This window comes from Haliotis rubra, unplaced genomic scaffold (assembly GCF_003918875.1).
Source record: "Haliotis rubra isolate DU_JTF1 unplaced genomic scaffold, ASM391887v1 Scf567, whole genome shotgun sequence".
Lineage (NCBI taxonomy): Eukaryota > Metazoa > Mollusca > Gastropoda > Lepetellida > Haliotidae > Haliotis > Haliotis rubra.
The window spans coordinates 307,412-326,502 of NW_025767265.1; the positions used below are offsets into that span (position 1 = coordinate 307,412).

At 41.8% G+C, this 19,091-nt stretch overlaps 1 protein-coding gene across 1 annotated transcript in view; it reads right to left on the bottom strand.

The window, feature by feature from the left end:
* LOC124254155 (3-methyl-2-oxobutanoate dehydrogenase [lipoamide] kinase, mitochondrial-like) overlaps window positions 1–14,106 on the bottom strand; it is a 64,431-nt gene extending 50,325 nt beyond the window's left edge. The window contains 2 exon segments of the mRNA XM_046688029.1: window positions 3–71; window positions 13,670–14,106. Coding sequence (XP_046543985.1) covers window positions 3–71; window positions 13,670–13,858 — 258 coding nt within the window. The 5' untranslated portion in view covers window positions 13,859–14,106.
* Window positions 14,107–19,091: the final 4,985 nt, after the last annotated feature.

Below are 19,091 nucleotides of genomic sequence, written 5' to 3' on the forward strand. Positions count from 1 at the left end.
ACCAAGATATGACTTTGGTCGGAGCTGCGTCCAGCATACAGTATAGCAGCGGGGGTAAGACGCACTGATGGCTGCAACAAACAAATCACCTACATCAAGGACAGGTCATTCAAACAAACACCTTGTTTCATCTTTCATTACATTAATGTAATGATACTAAAAGTGTTCAACATAAAGATCCATGAAATAAACCTTCCACAGTGCATGTACTGCATGAGTAACAACATATACTCATTGTAAAACATGAGGCAACACCTGATTAAACATGATGTAAATGAAACCATTCAAATGAAAACATCGAATGAATAACAGTTTTCCGTGGCTTACATGTTCGTCTCTCCATTTCAGAAAACAATATGCATGTGCATGACATGTTTTGCTTGTGCATGCAGGTGAGATGCATACACGTACATATTTCACAATATGTTGTTTCGAGAGCAGTACTGTGTGAGTTGATGGTTTATTAATATGGCTTACAACCAGTTATTTGAGACCACAAAATGGCAAATTGTATTCATGAGAGAAGGTGGTATGTCCTTGCGACAGATTGTAAGATGCGTTAACGTCTGTCACAGTGGCATCAGCAAGTTGCTGAAAAAAAACCTGCAGGACAGGTGAAGTCAAGGTTGCCGCTGGTGGAGGTCGACTCAAAAAAGACCGATTTAAGGGGTGGTAGGACGGCTGCTAAGAATACGAATGACACGCCAGGAACCATTCTGGTCTGCAAATCAACTTCGCCAATCAAACATCAAAGACATACAGAGCAAGCTGAATGCAGAGAAGTATGGTTGGACATCATCGAGAACACTCTGCTGCCATTTCTGCATGCCAATCCTCATGTTGCGCACATCTTGCAGGACGGGCCCTCATCATGCAAGGATCATTACTGACCTTAAGAGGCAGCATAACATTGAATCCCTCAATTGGCCAAGTGTAAGTCCAGATCCTAATCCGATCGAGGACGTGTTGGACGTGATTGGTAGGCGTATGGCCAACATTCGACAACTCAGGCAGGCCGTGCTAGACGAATGGAACAATCTGCCCATGCCTTTTTTTTCGTAAACTCATGCTATCGACAAGGAGACGCTGTCAGGAGGTGATTCAGGCTCGTGGCAGATACCCACACTACTGATGACCCAGTTATTGTTTCAAATGTCAACTTCAGTGGATTCCATTTCAAGAAGTTCTACTGTTCCACAAAACATTACAGAGTTGGCAAGATGAAGACATTTTTTTTATCAAAATGTGAATACCTTTTGTTATGTCCATTATTGGTGAATTTACCACTATACCTCTCCAATGGAATAAATGATCTTGATTTCATAAACAGACTGTGTTGTGTCGCTGCAGTTACTTTCAAGATAGTGTAGAATGTCTTCACATGCCATTTTTGAAGTTCGCGTTGAATTGTGTGTACCAAACATGCATCTGAAACTCTTTTGTAGCTTCAGATTTTAGGTGTTGCTTCATAATCTACCATCAGTATACTTGCAAATGTTTAGTGAGCAGATTCAGGAAGATTCATTTATACTTGGCAAACACCTGATTTTGGTAATTTTATAACCATAATTTGTATTACCGTGGAAATGTTTTTTTCTCCTGCCTGTGTGAATTGAAGCGCAACCATCTTGGCTGAGGATGTGCATGTACTCACAGCCCTTCATGTAAGTTAAACAATACTGCCATGTGCAATGCCATAACCTTTATGTGCTTAATCCACCCGACTACATCATGATGTACCAGGCTGTGTGTGTATCTGTGGGTTAGACATGCCATAAACCAACAGGTAAACCACAGCAGGACATACAGTAAATAAACATTACACTCTAAGAATACTTTATTTTGTTGAAATCAACACAAGTGTCCTCATGCTACTGACCATGATGAGACAATACTACACAAGTACTGTGTTTCAAAATAAAGCTCATTTTGATGCAAATGCGATTATCTGTGAAAGATTTGTTGTTCAAAACTGCGTTCACTGCGCTCGGCAATATGTCCGGTATATATAATGATTAAATGTGGGCGATATAATCAGGTGGTTGGTATCGTGAGCAACAATCAGAAACATCGATGACACACAATCAACCATGTCACATATCAGAACCAACAATGACACACAATCAACCATGTCACATATCAGAACCAACAATGACACACAATCAACCATGTCACATATCAGAACCAACAATGACACACAATCAACCATGTCACATATCAGAACCAACAATGACACACAATCAACCATGTCACATATCAGAACCATCGATGACACACAATCAACCATGTCACATATCAGAACCATCGATGACACACAATCAACCATGTCACATATCAGAACCAACAATGACACACAATCAACCATGTCACATATCAGAACCATCGATGACACACAATCAACCATGTCACATATCAGAACCAACAATGACACACAATCAACCATGTCACATATCAGAACCATCGATGACACACAATCAACCATGTCACATATCAGAACCAACAATGACACACAATCAACCATGTCACATATCAGAACCATCGATGACACACAATCAACCATGTCACATATCAGAACCATCGATGACACACAATCAACCATGTCACATATCAGAACCAACAATGACACACAATCAACCATGTCACATATCAGGACTTTTACTATCAGCCTCAGCTGGCTATTCTAACCAAGAAATCCCATGGGGCATAGACACATGTGAATATGGTCACTGCAGACATAGGTGATAACTTTGGAATAGGGTTTCAAACACTCATATGAAATGAAACAAGCCTATACTATGTGAGCAAGGTTCGCTAAAAGCATGCACGCACGCACTCACACACTCACGCACGCAAGCACACACTCATGCAAACACACACACATACATTTTGTTTACACAAAGCTTGGTAAGCATGTACTTGCTAATTAAACAATGCCTGTTTCTGGATGTGTTTTACAATGACAACCTCCAGATGTTCAAAGCTGAATAATTCAAAATAAAAAACCTAAATTGCAGTAGTCAGGGTATGCACATTACCGTACTGAATGTTGCTAAATGAGCCTTGTCCTAGTTTTTGCTCCACCCCTCTCCACATCGGAACACGTTTAGCAGGTTAATACACAGGCTAAAAATATTAAAAAACTGTCAGACAAAAGCTGCCACATACACCTGCCAAAGGATATCAACCATCCGTTGGAACATGAAATGATAAACGTCTCTGAATCATCAAACAAAGAACATTTTGACAAGTATGCAATATATCCAGTTGGGTGAATATAGCCGGTATAATGTTGCATCAACAAGCTGCCTATTGTATTTAACATGCTGTTTGTGTACTGTTCCTTTCATCCAGATTATATTACCAGGGTTTATTTCTTTCAGATTTTAATTGATGTGTCTGAGTCATCATCTACAAAAGTGCAGTTGGAAGGAAGTGTAATTAATTAAACAGCCTGTCACAAAACTTTGAGGCTACAATCCTGACCACTTTCCAAAAGGTAGTTTGTGTTTACACCCATGAAGATGGCTCATGGATCATTGTCAGTTGATTCAATGTTATTTCATGGGCTATTACTTACTCAGCACACTCTGTTAAAGAGCATTTGACTAAATTCAGATTTAATGATCAAATTCACACAAGTTCACATTATTTTACTTTTACTTTTTAATTATTTGGGGGGTCTTCTGTCAAATCTTCTTAAAATATTTGTTTCCAACATTAGTAGGGCCTTAGTATATCTTTTGAAGCAGTGTGTATTTGGATTATTACAGCAGAGTACTGCTTCTATACCTGCACAAGTCTCTAAATAAATGGACCTGTTAATGTCCGGGCTAGAATAGGTCTTCAGGATCCCATGCTTGTCGTAAGTGGCAAATAACGGGATCGGGTAGATCGATGCGCATGTTGTTGATCACTGGACTGTCTGGTCCAGACTCGATTATTTACAGGCCGCCGCCATATAGCTGGGATATTGCTGAGTGCGGCGTAAAACTAAACTCACTCACTGTAACTAAATGATTTAGTTTAAACCATATTTCCCAGATTACAAATATGATATACATATAAGGAGCCTTATAGCAAGGCTAGACTGCTGCCAACTCTCTGGCTAACAGACTTGTGTGTCTATTTCTATACCTTTGTTTTGTTCTCAGCTGCTATAAATAGCAAAGCCCAGTTCCTCTGAATGAGGTCAGCATTTCCCCCTGTACATTAACTTGTTTACATCTTACCAAGGTCAGGCAGGTTTTGTGTCAGTACTGGCACCATTAGGCACCATCTTACACTGGACGCTCCTTTACATGATATCACATTCCTACCCATGTTGTCTCAGACAACTGTTGTATTGCAATGAAGTGTATAAACAATGGAGTCCATCTCCAGCAACGGCTACAACTTGTCATAAGTGAACAGGTTGACCACGTGCAACATGTATGTGTAATAAAGTCAAGGAATAGTAAATAAATTTATATGGTTTCAACAAACCTTCCTGGCTCAGATGAAAATTTCTAGTGCATACTGCTATATGTAAATGGTATCTCAACTATGACTGAAAATAATATCCCATACCGAACTCCCATCCCCCTCAAAAAATGAAAAAATAGATGTATGGAATTATTATGATCTAAACCACTGAATGGCAGTAGTTGGGCAGTGGAAGGAAACACCACAGTGTGTTGTCCCGTAATGTCAGTGTGAAATATGCAGGAGGAAGGTCTGCACAGTGTGTTTAGTTTTACGCCGCTTTTAGCAATATTCCAGCAATACCACAGCGGGGGACACACATTGTACCCATGTGGGGAGTCGAACCAGGGTCTTGAGCATGACGAGCGAATGCTTTAACCACCAGGCTGCCCCAGCACCCCTGCACACTAGGGAGAATAACTAAACTGATTATAATGTGTATTACACTCAAGCCCCTTGGTACAACTGTGTTTTAGGGGTAAACAGATCTACTTTACACAAGGGAATCACATTTGTTTACATCCCGGAGCTACTTAACACATAAAAAAAAATGTCAATAAATTGTTACACAAACAAGCGATATACAGCTTTATCAGTGACTGGGGTGGTGGGGTAGTCTAGTGGTTAAGGTGTTCGCTCATCACACTGACAATCTGTGTTCGATTCCCCACATGGGTACAATGTGTGAAGCCCATTTCTGGTTTCTGCTGTCGTGATATTGCTGGAATATTGCTATAGCAGTGTAAAACTACACTCACTCACTCACTTATCAGTGACCCCTTTCAGTTCTGTGAGATATTGGTCAACTAGTCTTGATGAATATGATCTGATGGGTCACCATATAACCCTCTGGACTGATTGACATGTTTATCTAACAGGCATAATTTTGACCTATTGAGTATAGTATAGTATAGTATAGTATAGTATAGTATAGTATAGTATAGTATAGTATAGTATAGTATAGTATAGTATAGTATAGTATAGTATAGTATAGTATAGTATAGTATAGTATAGTATAGTATAGTATAGTATAGTTGACATAGTTTTCAGAACATGTTAGCACGTTAACACTCTTGGTCTTCACATGTCGTAATGTCCACTTCATTTCAATGCAGGGCTCCAGATAAGGGCCGTATCGGCGTATGTACGGATAAAAAATATGCACGATACGGTAGGAAATAATTTAGAAAACGTAGCACATACGCACCACAGCAATGGTGTATGGTCTTGGAATCATTTACAGACGTATATTTATCTGAAAGAGTGTTGTTTTATTGTTTATTGACCTGTTTACACAAGACTAGCAATGTTGTAGTGCATATATGAAACGAAACACAAGATTACTGATACACCATTAAATTCCATTCAGTACTCTAAATGTACTCTTAAGTTTATCCAGTACTCCTATATTGAAAAAATAAGGAGTACGTACTCCTGATGTTGAAAAATTATCTGGAGCCCTGTCAATGTCTCAGGTTATTCCGTCCGTTCAGCATCTGAACAGTTAATCTCAACATTCCACATTTAGATGCAACTTTAGTTACATGACAAGTATTAGCTACAATTTTTATCAGTCAGATATTAAACAAAACAATGAACCATTTCAGCATGTTTCCAGAATTCTCATGGGGAGAGTTAACCTCCTTGACTGAGTCCCATCTTGCTGTACAAAACAGGTCAGTGCATTCAGTGACAGGTCAGACAAACACACACTTCACTTGTACCCTATTAACATACAAGGTCATCACTGGCATTGGCCATGACCACCATGTTGGCACAGCTTTTATATCTGAACTGACATACATTGACTCACACTTGGTACAGGGCAGTTGCAAACTTAATTAAAGTTATACACGCCCAAGTTATGCATCAACCTCCAGATTAGGACACATGTTACAATAACTTGAAGAGATGAGTGTGTAGTATACTTATTTCTAGTGTTTGGGTAACTATCCAAACATCATAAAGACTTATTTAAATCTGTCAGTCTTGTATGTACCAGGATCACACTGACGTTTCTGCACTCCGAGTTGGAGAAGGCCATGACTAAAGGTGGAGCTAGGACAGTGTGACAACACAGGTCAGAATTAACAAGGGTCCTGGATAGTGCTGGAGCGACTGATCGAATAATCTGGCAAACGATTGACCTCGCTTGTGTCAGCGATTATCGATGAGACAACTGATATTCAAAAGAATAGAAACATCAAATTAAACTTTAGAAAGTATGTTTCTTATCGTTATGTTTGTTAAATCAAGACATAAACAACTGACTAAAAAAACTGCAATGTAAACAACATATACAATTGTGGTTCTGCACAGGAAGTATCCTGGATCGTCTCAATCGTGGTACTAATTGTTCCTGTTTCGTATACACAATGTTGTGACTGTCCTGTTGTTGCCCACATGAGTTTTGTGGTGGGGTTTATGATTACAACTGATAACTGTGATCCAATTATCGATCGATCTGCCTATCGTCAGTGATAACCAGCACTAGTCCTGGCACACCGTCCGTGAAATATATTATTTTCCTTGAAGCCCAGTTCTGACTAAACCTATAGTCCCTAAATGAAGCAAGTCTAAATTTTCCCCTGGTTCTGAATATCCCATCTCACATGGGCTATTTTTTCAGTCTAAATGCAGTAACTTGGACATATCAAATTTTCAGACACTAAGCTTTATTCATACACAATACATATAATCCAAATACCCACCATGAGTTCCATGATTTACATCTAACCATGCTATCACTTGTACTAGACTTGTTCAAAAACATTCATGTTACTTATAACTTATGACACTACATTTCTATATTCCACACAGCAGCCTTCCCTGAACAATTCGTTTTGATGTCTATCCATCCAACAATATGTATTCTTAAAGTCAGTCGTTTGAAACATTTATAACAGCAAGCCTGCAGGACTGTTGCTAACAGATAACATCGGGTTTCACGCTTGAACAGAGCTCAATATGTTCTGCAGTCCTGCTAACTGTGTACCTGATAATGATGTTTCACAATTATTGAATGGCTGTATAATTAGCACTGCCTATGTCACAGCACAGCTACATATCAATATAAAGAAGAAACATGATTACAACATGACATACAACTTGCGAGATTCAAGAGCACTGATTGACCAACAAAGGGATAACCTCTGCACCAGAAATGTGCTTAACACATCACACTGGCACCACTGCACCAATCAAATCTGACTCTTCGTCATAAGAAATTACAAATCCAGCTGGCTACTAGGATTGCAACAAATCCATTATGAGGCAAATATGATACATGATACAAATATTGGGTAACAAGTACAATATACAGTTTATGTATTATTCATGATATTCAAACAATAACACACATTCTTTGACATGTTTTGACCATGCAGATTTATGTAGACAGTTACAAGTGACCACATTATTGTCAAATTAAATAAGAGTGTTAACTATTATCCTGCCTGGTTTTTCATGCAATGCTTTCATAAATAAAACCCAAATACAAGTATATACACTCCATGTAAAATTACTTTTAGGAATATTCAATTCCAGTGATCGCAAATAATGAATTGAATTCATGAAAGCATAGGATTCGATTCACCAAATATGCAAATGAATCGTACCAGTCCTATTAGCTACTACTGGCCTCTGTATTTTCCATGGAACAAACAAACTTGTTGTACACGACGAGTTAAGCGGTGTGGTATCAGGTAGTGTTTGAATCAATATACCACTCCCTTACGTTCAAGTTCAATTTGCACTATGCAGCTGTTGTGAAATGCAATCATATTTGCTTGCACAGCGCATCTTAATTAGGTTTGTTAAAGACCAAAAAGCTGAAAAAAATTTCATTGCGCTTTGGTTTCAAGGGTAAAGGTTTAAGGCGCGGTCACATATTACACTTAACAGTCATGAACATTGCTCTACTGGACTGTAGTGATTAACGTAGTAAACCCTAGTTTCATCATAGTATCAGGTTACCACGGTGTACTACGGTCAACACAACGGTGCAGTAGGGTCAATTACGATCTACTAGGGAGAACTATGGTCAACCACGTTCAAACTACAGGAACAGTAGGGTCAATTACGATCTACTAGGGAGAACTATGGTCAACCACGTTCAAACTACAGGAACAGAAGGGTCAATTACGATCTACTAGGGAGAACTATGCTCAACCACGTTTAAACTACAGGAACAGTAGGGTCAATTACGATCTACTAGGGAGAACTATGGTCAACCACGTTCGACGACAACATAACATGCATCCCCAACAACATGGAAAAATACATCTCGTTCTTGTTAGACAGTCTGAAATTTATCGATAGCGTTCAGTTCCTGCTGTCGTCTCTAGACAGTCTGGTGAACGCCAACGACACGGACGACTTCGTCATCACCAATCGATACACCGACGCCAAGACTCGACCTCTGCCCCTACGAGTACATGGACGATTGGTCTAAGTTCGACAAGACGCGATTACCTCCCATCGACCGCTTTTACAGCAACTTGACCGATTCCAATATCTCTGAAGACGATAAACGTGTGGGACAAACTGGGCTGCAAGAATTTGGGCAATTACCACGACCTGTACTTGAAAACGGACGTGCTGGTGCTGGCCGACGTGTTCGAGATATTCAGAAAAACATGCTCGAAACAGTACGACCTGGACCCAGCGTGGTATTTCTCATCCCCCGGTCTCTCTTGGGACGCCTTGTTGAAAAAGACCGGCGTGGAGCTGAAACTACCGACGGATTACGACATGCACCTGTTCGTGGAAAAAGGCTTGCGAGGTGGGATTTCCATGACCTCCAAACGATACGCCAAAGCCAACAACAAGTACGTTCCTGGTCACAACCCCGGCAAACCGACCAAACACATACTCTTATTCTATCTCGACGCCAACAACCTGTACAGCTGGGCCATGAGTCAGTATCTCCACACCGGGGGATTCAAATGGGTATCCTCACGATTGACGTGAATAGCATCGCGCCGGATTCAAACAAAGGCTACGTGCTCGAAGTGGACTTGGACTATCCCGCAGAACTACACGAATTGCACAACAGCTATCCGCTAGCTCCCGAACAAATGACGGTGAACCCGGACTGGATGCCCAAATATCAACGAAACTTGCTGGGTGACAACAAGCCGGCTAACATCGAAAAACTCGTGCCGAACTTGATGAACAAGTCAAAATATGTCGTTCACTATCGTAATCTGCAGCTGTACTTGTCACTGGGAATGAAATGACGCTCCAGTCCAATCAAAGTCCATGGATGGAACCTTACATTCAGTTGAACACGAATCTGCGAAAACAAGCCACGAGCGACTTCGGAAAAAACTTGTACAAGCTCATGAACCACACAGTGTTCGGCAAGACGATGGAGAATTTGAGAAAACATGTTAACGTGAAATTAGTCAGAGACAGCGAGGAAAACTCATGGCTAGTCCGGCGTTCAACCGAAGCAAAATATTCGACGACGACTTGGCAGCACTGCACATGATGAAAAGGCACATCAAATTCAACCGGCCCATTTATATGGGGATGAGCATCCTCGACTTATCCAAACACTTGATGTACGATTTCTACTACAACGAGCTGAAAAAGCAGTACGGCAACAGGTGCGAAGTGCTGTACACTGACACAGTCCCTGCTGATGGAAATTCACACCGAGGATGTGTACGAGGACATGAAGAAACACATGCACCTGTACGACACCAGCAACTACCCTAAAGATCACCCTATGCACAGACAAGTCAACAAAAGTGCTCGGCAAGGTGAAGGACGAATGCGTGGGCACGCCGATCGCCGAGTACGTCGGTTTGAGACCCAAGATGTAAGCCGACCAACGACGAAATCTGAAAGGCGTGAAAAACCACGTGGTTGAAAAAACACATACGGACTGAGAATCAACAAGATCTCACTGTCTCCCATGGACACGAAACGATGGATCGCCATCGACGGAGTCACCACTTACTCGACGGAGTCACACAAACGCGAATCGAATAATTGAACGCTTACGCACACATGCGTACATACATCATGGAGAAAATTTATTACAGCCCGAGCGGGTACTGGAAAGGCGCGGACGCCATCCCGAAACTCGCCAAAGCCGCTCGAGTCTCGGAAGACGTCGCCAAAGCTTGGCTTAAAAAACAAGCCATCTGGCAAGTCTATCTGCCGGCGCCTCGATACATCCGAGAAGAAAATTCGACATTTCAACGCCGAATCGCGTCCACCAAGCCGACCTCCTGTTTCTCCCTCACGACAAGGTGAGGCGTAACACCTACAAGTACGCCCTGACAGTCGTCGACGTAGCTACAAGGAAGCCGAACCGTTGATGACCAAAGATTCGAACGAAGTTGCCAAAGCCTTAGAACGCATATACAAACGAAGTTGCTTGACATGGCCTGCCGTATTGCAAATCGATCCCGGACGTGAGTTCATGGGAGCCGTGACACAGCTGCTGACCAAGCGCAAAGTCCAAGTGAGACGAGGTGTGGCAGGAGCTCGCCGTAGCCAAGCCATAGTCGATAGATTCAATCGCACCTTAGACTAATGGTCCCGTAGCCCCATTGTGTATACTACTAATGTTGATCCAATAAATGTCAACACCACCTCTCCCCCACCCTGAAATGTTTTTCCCTGAGGTGCATTTCTCCTTAACATTTGGACTTCATGATTTATGTGCACCCCTCACCCTTCAAAATCCTGGATCCGCCCCTGGTCTCATTCCATTTCTCCACCCACATGGTTCACACAGAACAATGTGCAACTGCAACAACGACCTTCCAAATTCACTGAAAAACATGTGGGCAGTGTTTGGATGATGGCAACAAGACCCTTCACTTAATGTTGCTGGACTCACCCAAGCCGTGCAACACCCATGAGAAGTCATACCGCAAGTTGCATCTACTATATATCTGAGCTTGTCTGTGCCACATCTTCTGGAGCATGAATCAGAGCACAAGATGCACTCCCAACATATTAACAGTCTCTACTCTCAAACCCTGTAGATTTATATACACTATTTTGTAATGGGACTTCAACAGCTGTAACTATTTGTTGAATGTAAAGTGTTAAATGTAAAGTGCTGAATGTAAAGTGTTGAATGTAAAGTGTCAAATGCTTTAATGTTTAGTGCTTAGCAATGCAAATTACAAATCCATTAATATGAAAGATTTTGACAAAATATAGCATCATCAATTCAAACTGCATTTTCAATGCCTAGTTGATCTGGTACTGCTTACCCTGGGAATAACTTTTATATACATGCCTGGGAACCCAATTCTAAATTTGTCCAGGATCCCAAATATCTATGACCAAGAGTACACAGACATAGGTACATGTGATGAGACCTAGTATCTCACTTCCTCATTGATGACCGCTACTACTGGTAGCTTCCTGTTCAGTCCCACCTACACTGACATAACTAGCTAAAATATATGAATGAGGTCGTGGTTCAGTCACTCAAATTAAAGCACCTGAAAAGTATAAAACGGTACTAGAAATACTGTCCAAAACAATAGTGCTGGTATTGGCATACAACCATCGATACGATACATCCAGATACTAACATTTTAGTCACGACGATATATTGACAAAGTATTATATGCTGAAACTGCAATATGATACGAATCCCGATATAAGGGTGGTGATATGTTACGTATACGATGCTAACACCTCTAATTCTAACACCAACTATAAAACACCTTAAGATCAAACAAAACCATTTTAAAGTATTTCTTCAAATTCCGCCAGCATTTTTCAATGTTCATTCGGAAACAGGATAACAAAGTTTATGCAGGGGCTTTGTGAATGTTAATAACATGTGAGCGCCATGTCTGACACAGTTCTTGACGCATGAATTTCCGAGAAAACGTTTACATATGAAGGGAAAATAAGTAAGTATATATTTTAATCATCAAACAAAAGCAAGTCATTTTTCTTGACAGATATCGCGATTCGGCAATATTCAAAGTTAAACATCGATGTATCGTGGCCCATTTGAAATATCGTATCGGGAAAGACTTCAATGTAAAACTTTGTATCGATTCACTGTATCAGCAGCCCATGGATGGATGCATATCGATTAATCGTCACACCACTACAAAACAATCAGTCTGTGTCAAAACTGTCATGGTGTAAATGTCTTACAGGCTGCCTGCTTCGCAGCACAGAACAGTTACCATGATGCAGATGTTGTTCACATCTGAAAATGTCCACAATAGGATACCGGTGGTGAATTTCATGCATCATATAGAACATGTTGGAAACCGATTATTTCAATTATATGATGGATTACAGACATGTTCTGCTTGACAGATGATTCGAATCCATTATTCTATGTATTGAAAGTCACATTACCATATTTCATGTAACAGTCAGTAACAACTGCCGGAACCTGTTACCATTTATTTTCTACTAAAAATGTCAGCAAATGGTACAGTATGTTTGTCGCAATACTTTTGTTACCAGATATAAATCATTAACCGGCTTGCATACTCTCAAGACTTCCCTACACCAAAATATTAAGTTAGCCAGGCTACAAATCATGATAAAACGGAAAGATTTCCACACGTAACCCCCCAATTTTTTCAATCATTCTATGCCTTAGAATGTGTTTCTTATAAAAAGCCTAAGGCTAATCCCTCAAAATAATCCTAACAAATAGATACATTTCAAGCGGGAATTACAGGTGTAACTCTTACCCAAACTCAAACTAATTCTGAGAAAATTCTAAAATGATGTTCATAGGTGTCAGGAATATTAAGTTGTGTCCCATGCATTCAGTTTTGTGGTGTTTTGTTTCGACCCTGGGAATACGAAGCGTTTTTGTCAAACTGACAGAGTTGAGACAGTATAACACTAAGGCTTTGAACTAGCTGTTGATTTATATGTGATCCGTGTCTGTAGCAGCAGATATGGGCAGTAATAATGTGATTCACTGGTATCTGCAGTCTCAGCCCTGAGGAAATGATTAACCGATCAGCTGATTCTAACCCAGCTAAATCCACAATATTGGCGTGGCTACCTCACCCTGAAATATGTCTATTGGGATGACATCACAATTATATAGACAGCAAACATCATGTCTAAAAGTTTAGAATGTTACGTTGACTGACTTACTCAATAAATATGCAAAGATGGTAATGTTTTGGTAAAACAACAATGTGGACGAAAACCGGACAATGTTTCGCATTTTCATAAACAATACCTTGGCCGCTGTTTGATCGATAGCACTCTGGTAATAAAATGATGTCACTGATCTTGAACGTTCTCGATCCTGATATTCCGTTTTAAACACTTCATCTGAAAACAGTCTAACCATTCCAGCTGAAAAAACATCCATGCGCCTTGACCCCAAAGGCAAGACATCTTGGAATCGCGATAGCCTTTGCATCATGTCAGATGAAGTGGAACGCAGATCGACAGTTCGGACTAGGAATGATACAAATCCGGTGAAAAAGAATCACTACAGCCAGTCACTAGTTGAATATCAGGGACTAAGGACATCTCTTGTTGTCTCTTGTGACGATAGACTGAGTATATACGTAAGAACATGGGTTCAACTTGACCCATTCTTCCCCGACGAATAGATGCTGAGAGTGGTTTGTGTGCCTGACTGTCAGCACGCGGCCTCGTGCTCTCCTCGGTCACGTGATCCGGGTCATGTCCTCGTAGGTTAGCCTTACGTCATAACGAAAACAAGTGAAAGTCGTTCATACATTTTTAGCCATTTATAAGCATTTTATGCAAATAGGCAGATTCCAAATTATTGATGACGAAAAGGACACATATAAGCTATATTATTCGATGTTTGTTCCCCCCAAAAATACAAAAAGCATTTAACTTAAATTTATGATAAACGCATACTAAAACATTCACGTACAATTGAAAAAAAACCATAATCGAATGGCTTTTTATGACATGTATCCCTTTTCTATATGTCGACGTTAAAACCAACGTTTTATTAATTTACCGTATTTACAAGGCTAAACAACAACATTGTCGTATCATGTTTACTCTAACCAGAGGGGAGGGACCGTTCATAATTTATGGCTAGGGGTGGTGGTGATGATTTTTATGGAGAAGCATGTACAATGTGAATGATACCCCCTAAAATTTATGTACAAAATATGTGCCCCCCCCCCCCCCCTTCCCCACTTTGCATGCCATGTACAAAATCAATGACCCTCCTCCCCTTCCCATAATTTCTAAGCAAGATTTTAAACATATTTTTATGTATAAAATTGCTGACACCCCCACCTCCCAGTACGTGTGTACAAAATTGCTGACCCTCACCCCCACCACCCAGGTCTTCGGCGTGACGAGCGAACGCTTTAACCATTAGGCTACCCCACCGCCCCTCCTACAAGATGAATGAACCGACGCAATTGTCAGATACACTTAAAAAGATGATTCAATGTGGTGACAGAATGGTGTTTGAGGGATTTGATTCACAAAGCCAGCTTGGATATTTATGCTAGGTATGTTTCCGGCGGCTACTCAGCCCCGTTTTCCCGCAATGTAGTTCGCTGTGGAATTTTGGCCATTTGTTTCCTCCAATGTCCAGTTTCGGTAGGTCCTGCTAATTTTTAAGTTTTCTCACGGTCTGTCACGGTATCCGTGATGGGCCGTTGGGAAAAACGGGTTGTTGAGTCCCGGAAGCTCAAAGGCGGACTACGGTTTGGCCCGCGGGCCACTACGGATGCCATTACGTTTCCTCGCGGCCTGACGCGTTCTGGTGGGTTTCCTCACGTTCCTCACGATTTGATCAAGGTTTTGACACGTTTTGTGGGTTCTGTCAAGACTTTCTACAGATGAAACGTGGACGCCGGTCAGCTTTGGAAAACGTTTGTGCCCACGGTATAAAAATAAGTCCTCCCAAGCAAGAGCCTCCATTGTATACTGAGACACAAGAGCAGCATGATCCCCCAAGATGAAGAAGATTTTGTGTTTGTATGTTTGCTGGGGGCATACATCGAGTCCTTGCGTCAGCAAGAAGGCGATCATCAGCTGCAGAGAGGGAATGCCAAAGAACGCAACGTGCCGTATCTCGCCTGCCCTGTAAACCGCCACACGCCTGGATGCGTCGTGATAGAACGGGACGAATCGGCTACCATACAACCAAGCTTGCCGTGAGAACCGGGACAAAATGGGCAGCAAGGGTGAAGCAACCGTGACAAAACGCCAAACAAACGTGGTGGAACGTGACAAATGTGAAAGGACCGTGAGATGCCGGGGAATACAAATGACTCTCGTCCCACTACGGACCCACTATACGGACCGTCTACAAGTTTTGTCACGGCATATTACGTGCTGTCACGTCTTGTTGCTTTCCACACGTTTTACTACGACTCACTAGGTTTCTCATTAGTACCGTGACTGCAGTGGCAAATTTCTGAACAGTTTAAAAATCTGACACGGCATCCACAGCAATCACGGACTTGTCACGTTTGCTCATTCAGTCCCTGCAAAATCCTAGTTCTAATCCTCAACCCAGAAACGCAGGTTTCTCAACCTAGAATTTATTTTATTTTATTTTGAGTTCAAATAGTATGCTAACAATATCAACACGCTCTCATTACATCGTGAAAATATTTACCACCAAAGTGTGGCTCAGTGAGTGAGTGAATTGGGTTTTACTCTGCTTTTAAATAATATACTCAGCAGCTAAAAAAAACGTCAGTACGAATTCAAAATTAGAAAGGCTCTGTAATCAAATCATTATAGAAATGGACATAATAAGCGGATCAAAAACATTTTTGTGTACAATAGCTTGACACATCAATGAATAACTCAGCACAATTTCAAGACATTACGTGAACGTTTGCAGTCCATTCAGACCCTTGACTTCAGTATCTAGTGTGATCACCACGAGCGGCAATAACTGCAGCACAGCTTCTATGCATGGAGTGCACCAATCGATTGATGAAGGCCATTGGCACCTGGAACCACACTCTGAGAAAGGCCTGGCGCAATAAATCGGCTGTGTTAGGCCTTGGTATGACATTATTCAGCCTCCTCTGAATTTCATCCCAAAGGTGTTCAGTTGCGTTTATATCAGGACTAAGTGCTGGCCACTGCATAATGTTGACACCGTTCTGCTGCAGGAAGTCCCGTGTAGCTCTGGCAGTATGGGCCCGGGGCATTATCATGCTGGGAAATGCTGGGGTCTGAGAGCCGGTCGGTGTAGCGCACCGCTGTGATGCCGCCTCTTCTCCCTGGACCAAGGTTCTGGAACACCACAGGACCCACTCTCTGGTTCAGGCCTAAACCACCCCATACCATGATGCTTGCACATCCCCACGAATCTCTTTCCATAACACATTGGTCTGAGTAACGCTGGCCACGTCGTACGGGGGCGATCATTTGTGGTGTTTGTGGCCCGTAAACGTTGCTGCAGCCTGTAGATGGTCCGAACGTTGACAGCGGCTTGTGCAGTGTGGCCAGCTTCAAGTCTTCCTAGCGCCTGGTTCCTCTGAGCTGCCTTGAGTCACGGCATCCTGCTGACACTGTAATGTGAATGTTTCAACCAGGTTTAGGGGTGCATTTTATAGGGATGGTCCTTGTGAACAGCACGTGCAACATGAAAAACATGGAAAACACCGTACCATCTCCGAGATCAGGTTGCGTTTTTGAGACCATTTCCTGGGTTCAATTCCGAGTTTGGGAAGGAATGTCTTTGCTTAGGTTAAGTTGGAGATGTTGTCAAAAATATACAATCAAAACATGAAATGAGTTTACAGTTACCCATTTCTGCGAAGGAAAATTCCAAACTGACGTTTCTTTTGCTGCTTAGTATATTAAATATTATAATGGACAATAAAAACTTGTGTAGTAAACAATATATGCCTAATAATTATGACAGTTGTATGTTCCATGACGCAGACTGTGGAGTCCCTCAAGGGTCAGTCCCTGGCCCTGTGTTGTTTGTGTTATACACAAACAGTCTTGGGTACATCACAGATCAACACGGATTGAATCACCATACCTATGCTGATGACCCACAATTGATGGACAGTTTCAAAATCCAACATCTATTGACTTCCCTTACCCGTACAACCCTCTGCACTCAACATGTAAAAGCATGGATGTCAAACAATGATTTAAGCTGAATGACGAAGGAGAAAGCATACAGTCCGAAACGTCGTGCTATTCACAATAAAGAAGTTGACATCCATAAATCTTGCTTTTTCTAAATAACGAAAAGACTGAGGCCATACTCATTGGCACAAAACAGCGTCTACACAAACTGGATTGCCATGAAATAACTGTTGTCGACTCTAACATTAAGATTACCGCTAGTGTGAAGAGTCTTGGTGTATTTATTGCCTCACTATTGATGCGAACGTGGACTACCTATGCTACTTCCACTTACGGGCCATTAGAAACATTCGCTATCTCCTAACTACTGATGCTACCAGAACTCTGATTCAGGCTTTAATCATGTCTAGACAAGATTATTGTAACAGTCTCCTCTATGGCGTCAACCACGGCCTCCTTACACGCCTTCACAAAATCCAAAATACTGCAGCAAGAATTGTCACCAGGACGTCCAGACGGTCACACATCACCCCAGTTCTGAAAGACCTTCACTGGTTGCCCGTAGAGGCAAGGATCCATTTCAAAACGTTATGTCTTGCTTATAGATGTCAGCATGACCTAGCTCCAGCATATCTCAGTGAAATAATCTTAGATCACAAGGCCCCCAGACAGAAACCTGTGGTCACACCACCAACATCTCTTTTCTGTTCCATTGGTGAAAAGGCTTTCAGTGCATCAGCCCCAATACTTTGGAACACTCTCCCTCCAGCCATAAAGAATTCATCAACTATTGTCTCTTTTAAGTCCCAGTTAAAAACCCACCTCTTTGCTAAATATTACCCTGAGTGATCTCTTCCAGTTTTGTTGAGACTTTATGACTGTTTGTACAGTATATCAGCACAGGAGTGCCGCGGGGACAAGGGCCCGGAACTGATGACTGTTTGTACAGTATATCAGCACAGGAGTGCCGCGGGGGCAAGGGCCCGGAACTGATGACTGTTTGTACAGTATATCAGCACAGGAGTGCCGCGGGGACAAGGGCCCGGAACTGATGACTGTTTGTACAGTATATCAGCACAGGAGTGCCGCGGGGACAAGGGCCCGGAACTGATGACAAACCTAACCAGGCTGACTGTGACAGGATCACCCGAGCACTCTTTGCTGCACGTTAATATTTTTAATTGAAAATAATTACGTAATAAATTAATTTTTTTGGCGGTCTTTCCAAACTTGTACTTGATAGATTATTTAGTCAGTGGCTTACGCAGACAGCCATTTTGAATTGTGTCGTCAAGGCGTTCAGATTGTCACAGCTTGTGATAACAGATTGGAGTTCCCACTGACAGATCCGGCTCCCTGGTAAGATGTGATGCTGATGGTCTTGGGTATTCCTGAAGGTGCTGAACTAGACTACTCCTTGGCTTGTACATGATAATTACACCTAGCTTGCAGGTAACGCTGGTGTCGTACTGATGCACTGACTTGTAGGTCACAGTTAGACTTGTTTCTGCAACCCGCGGTCACATAGCAAGCAAATGGAGACATCTCAGAAGCGGCAGGATGTGTTCCTGTTTGGCGGTGTCTGTTAT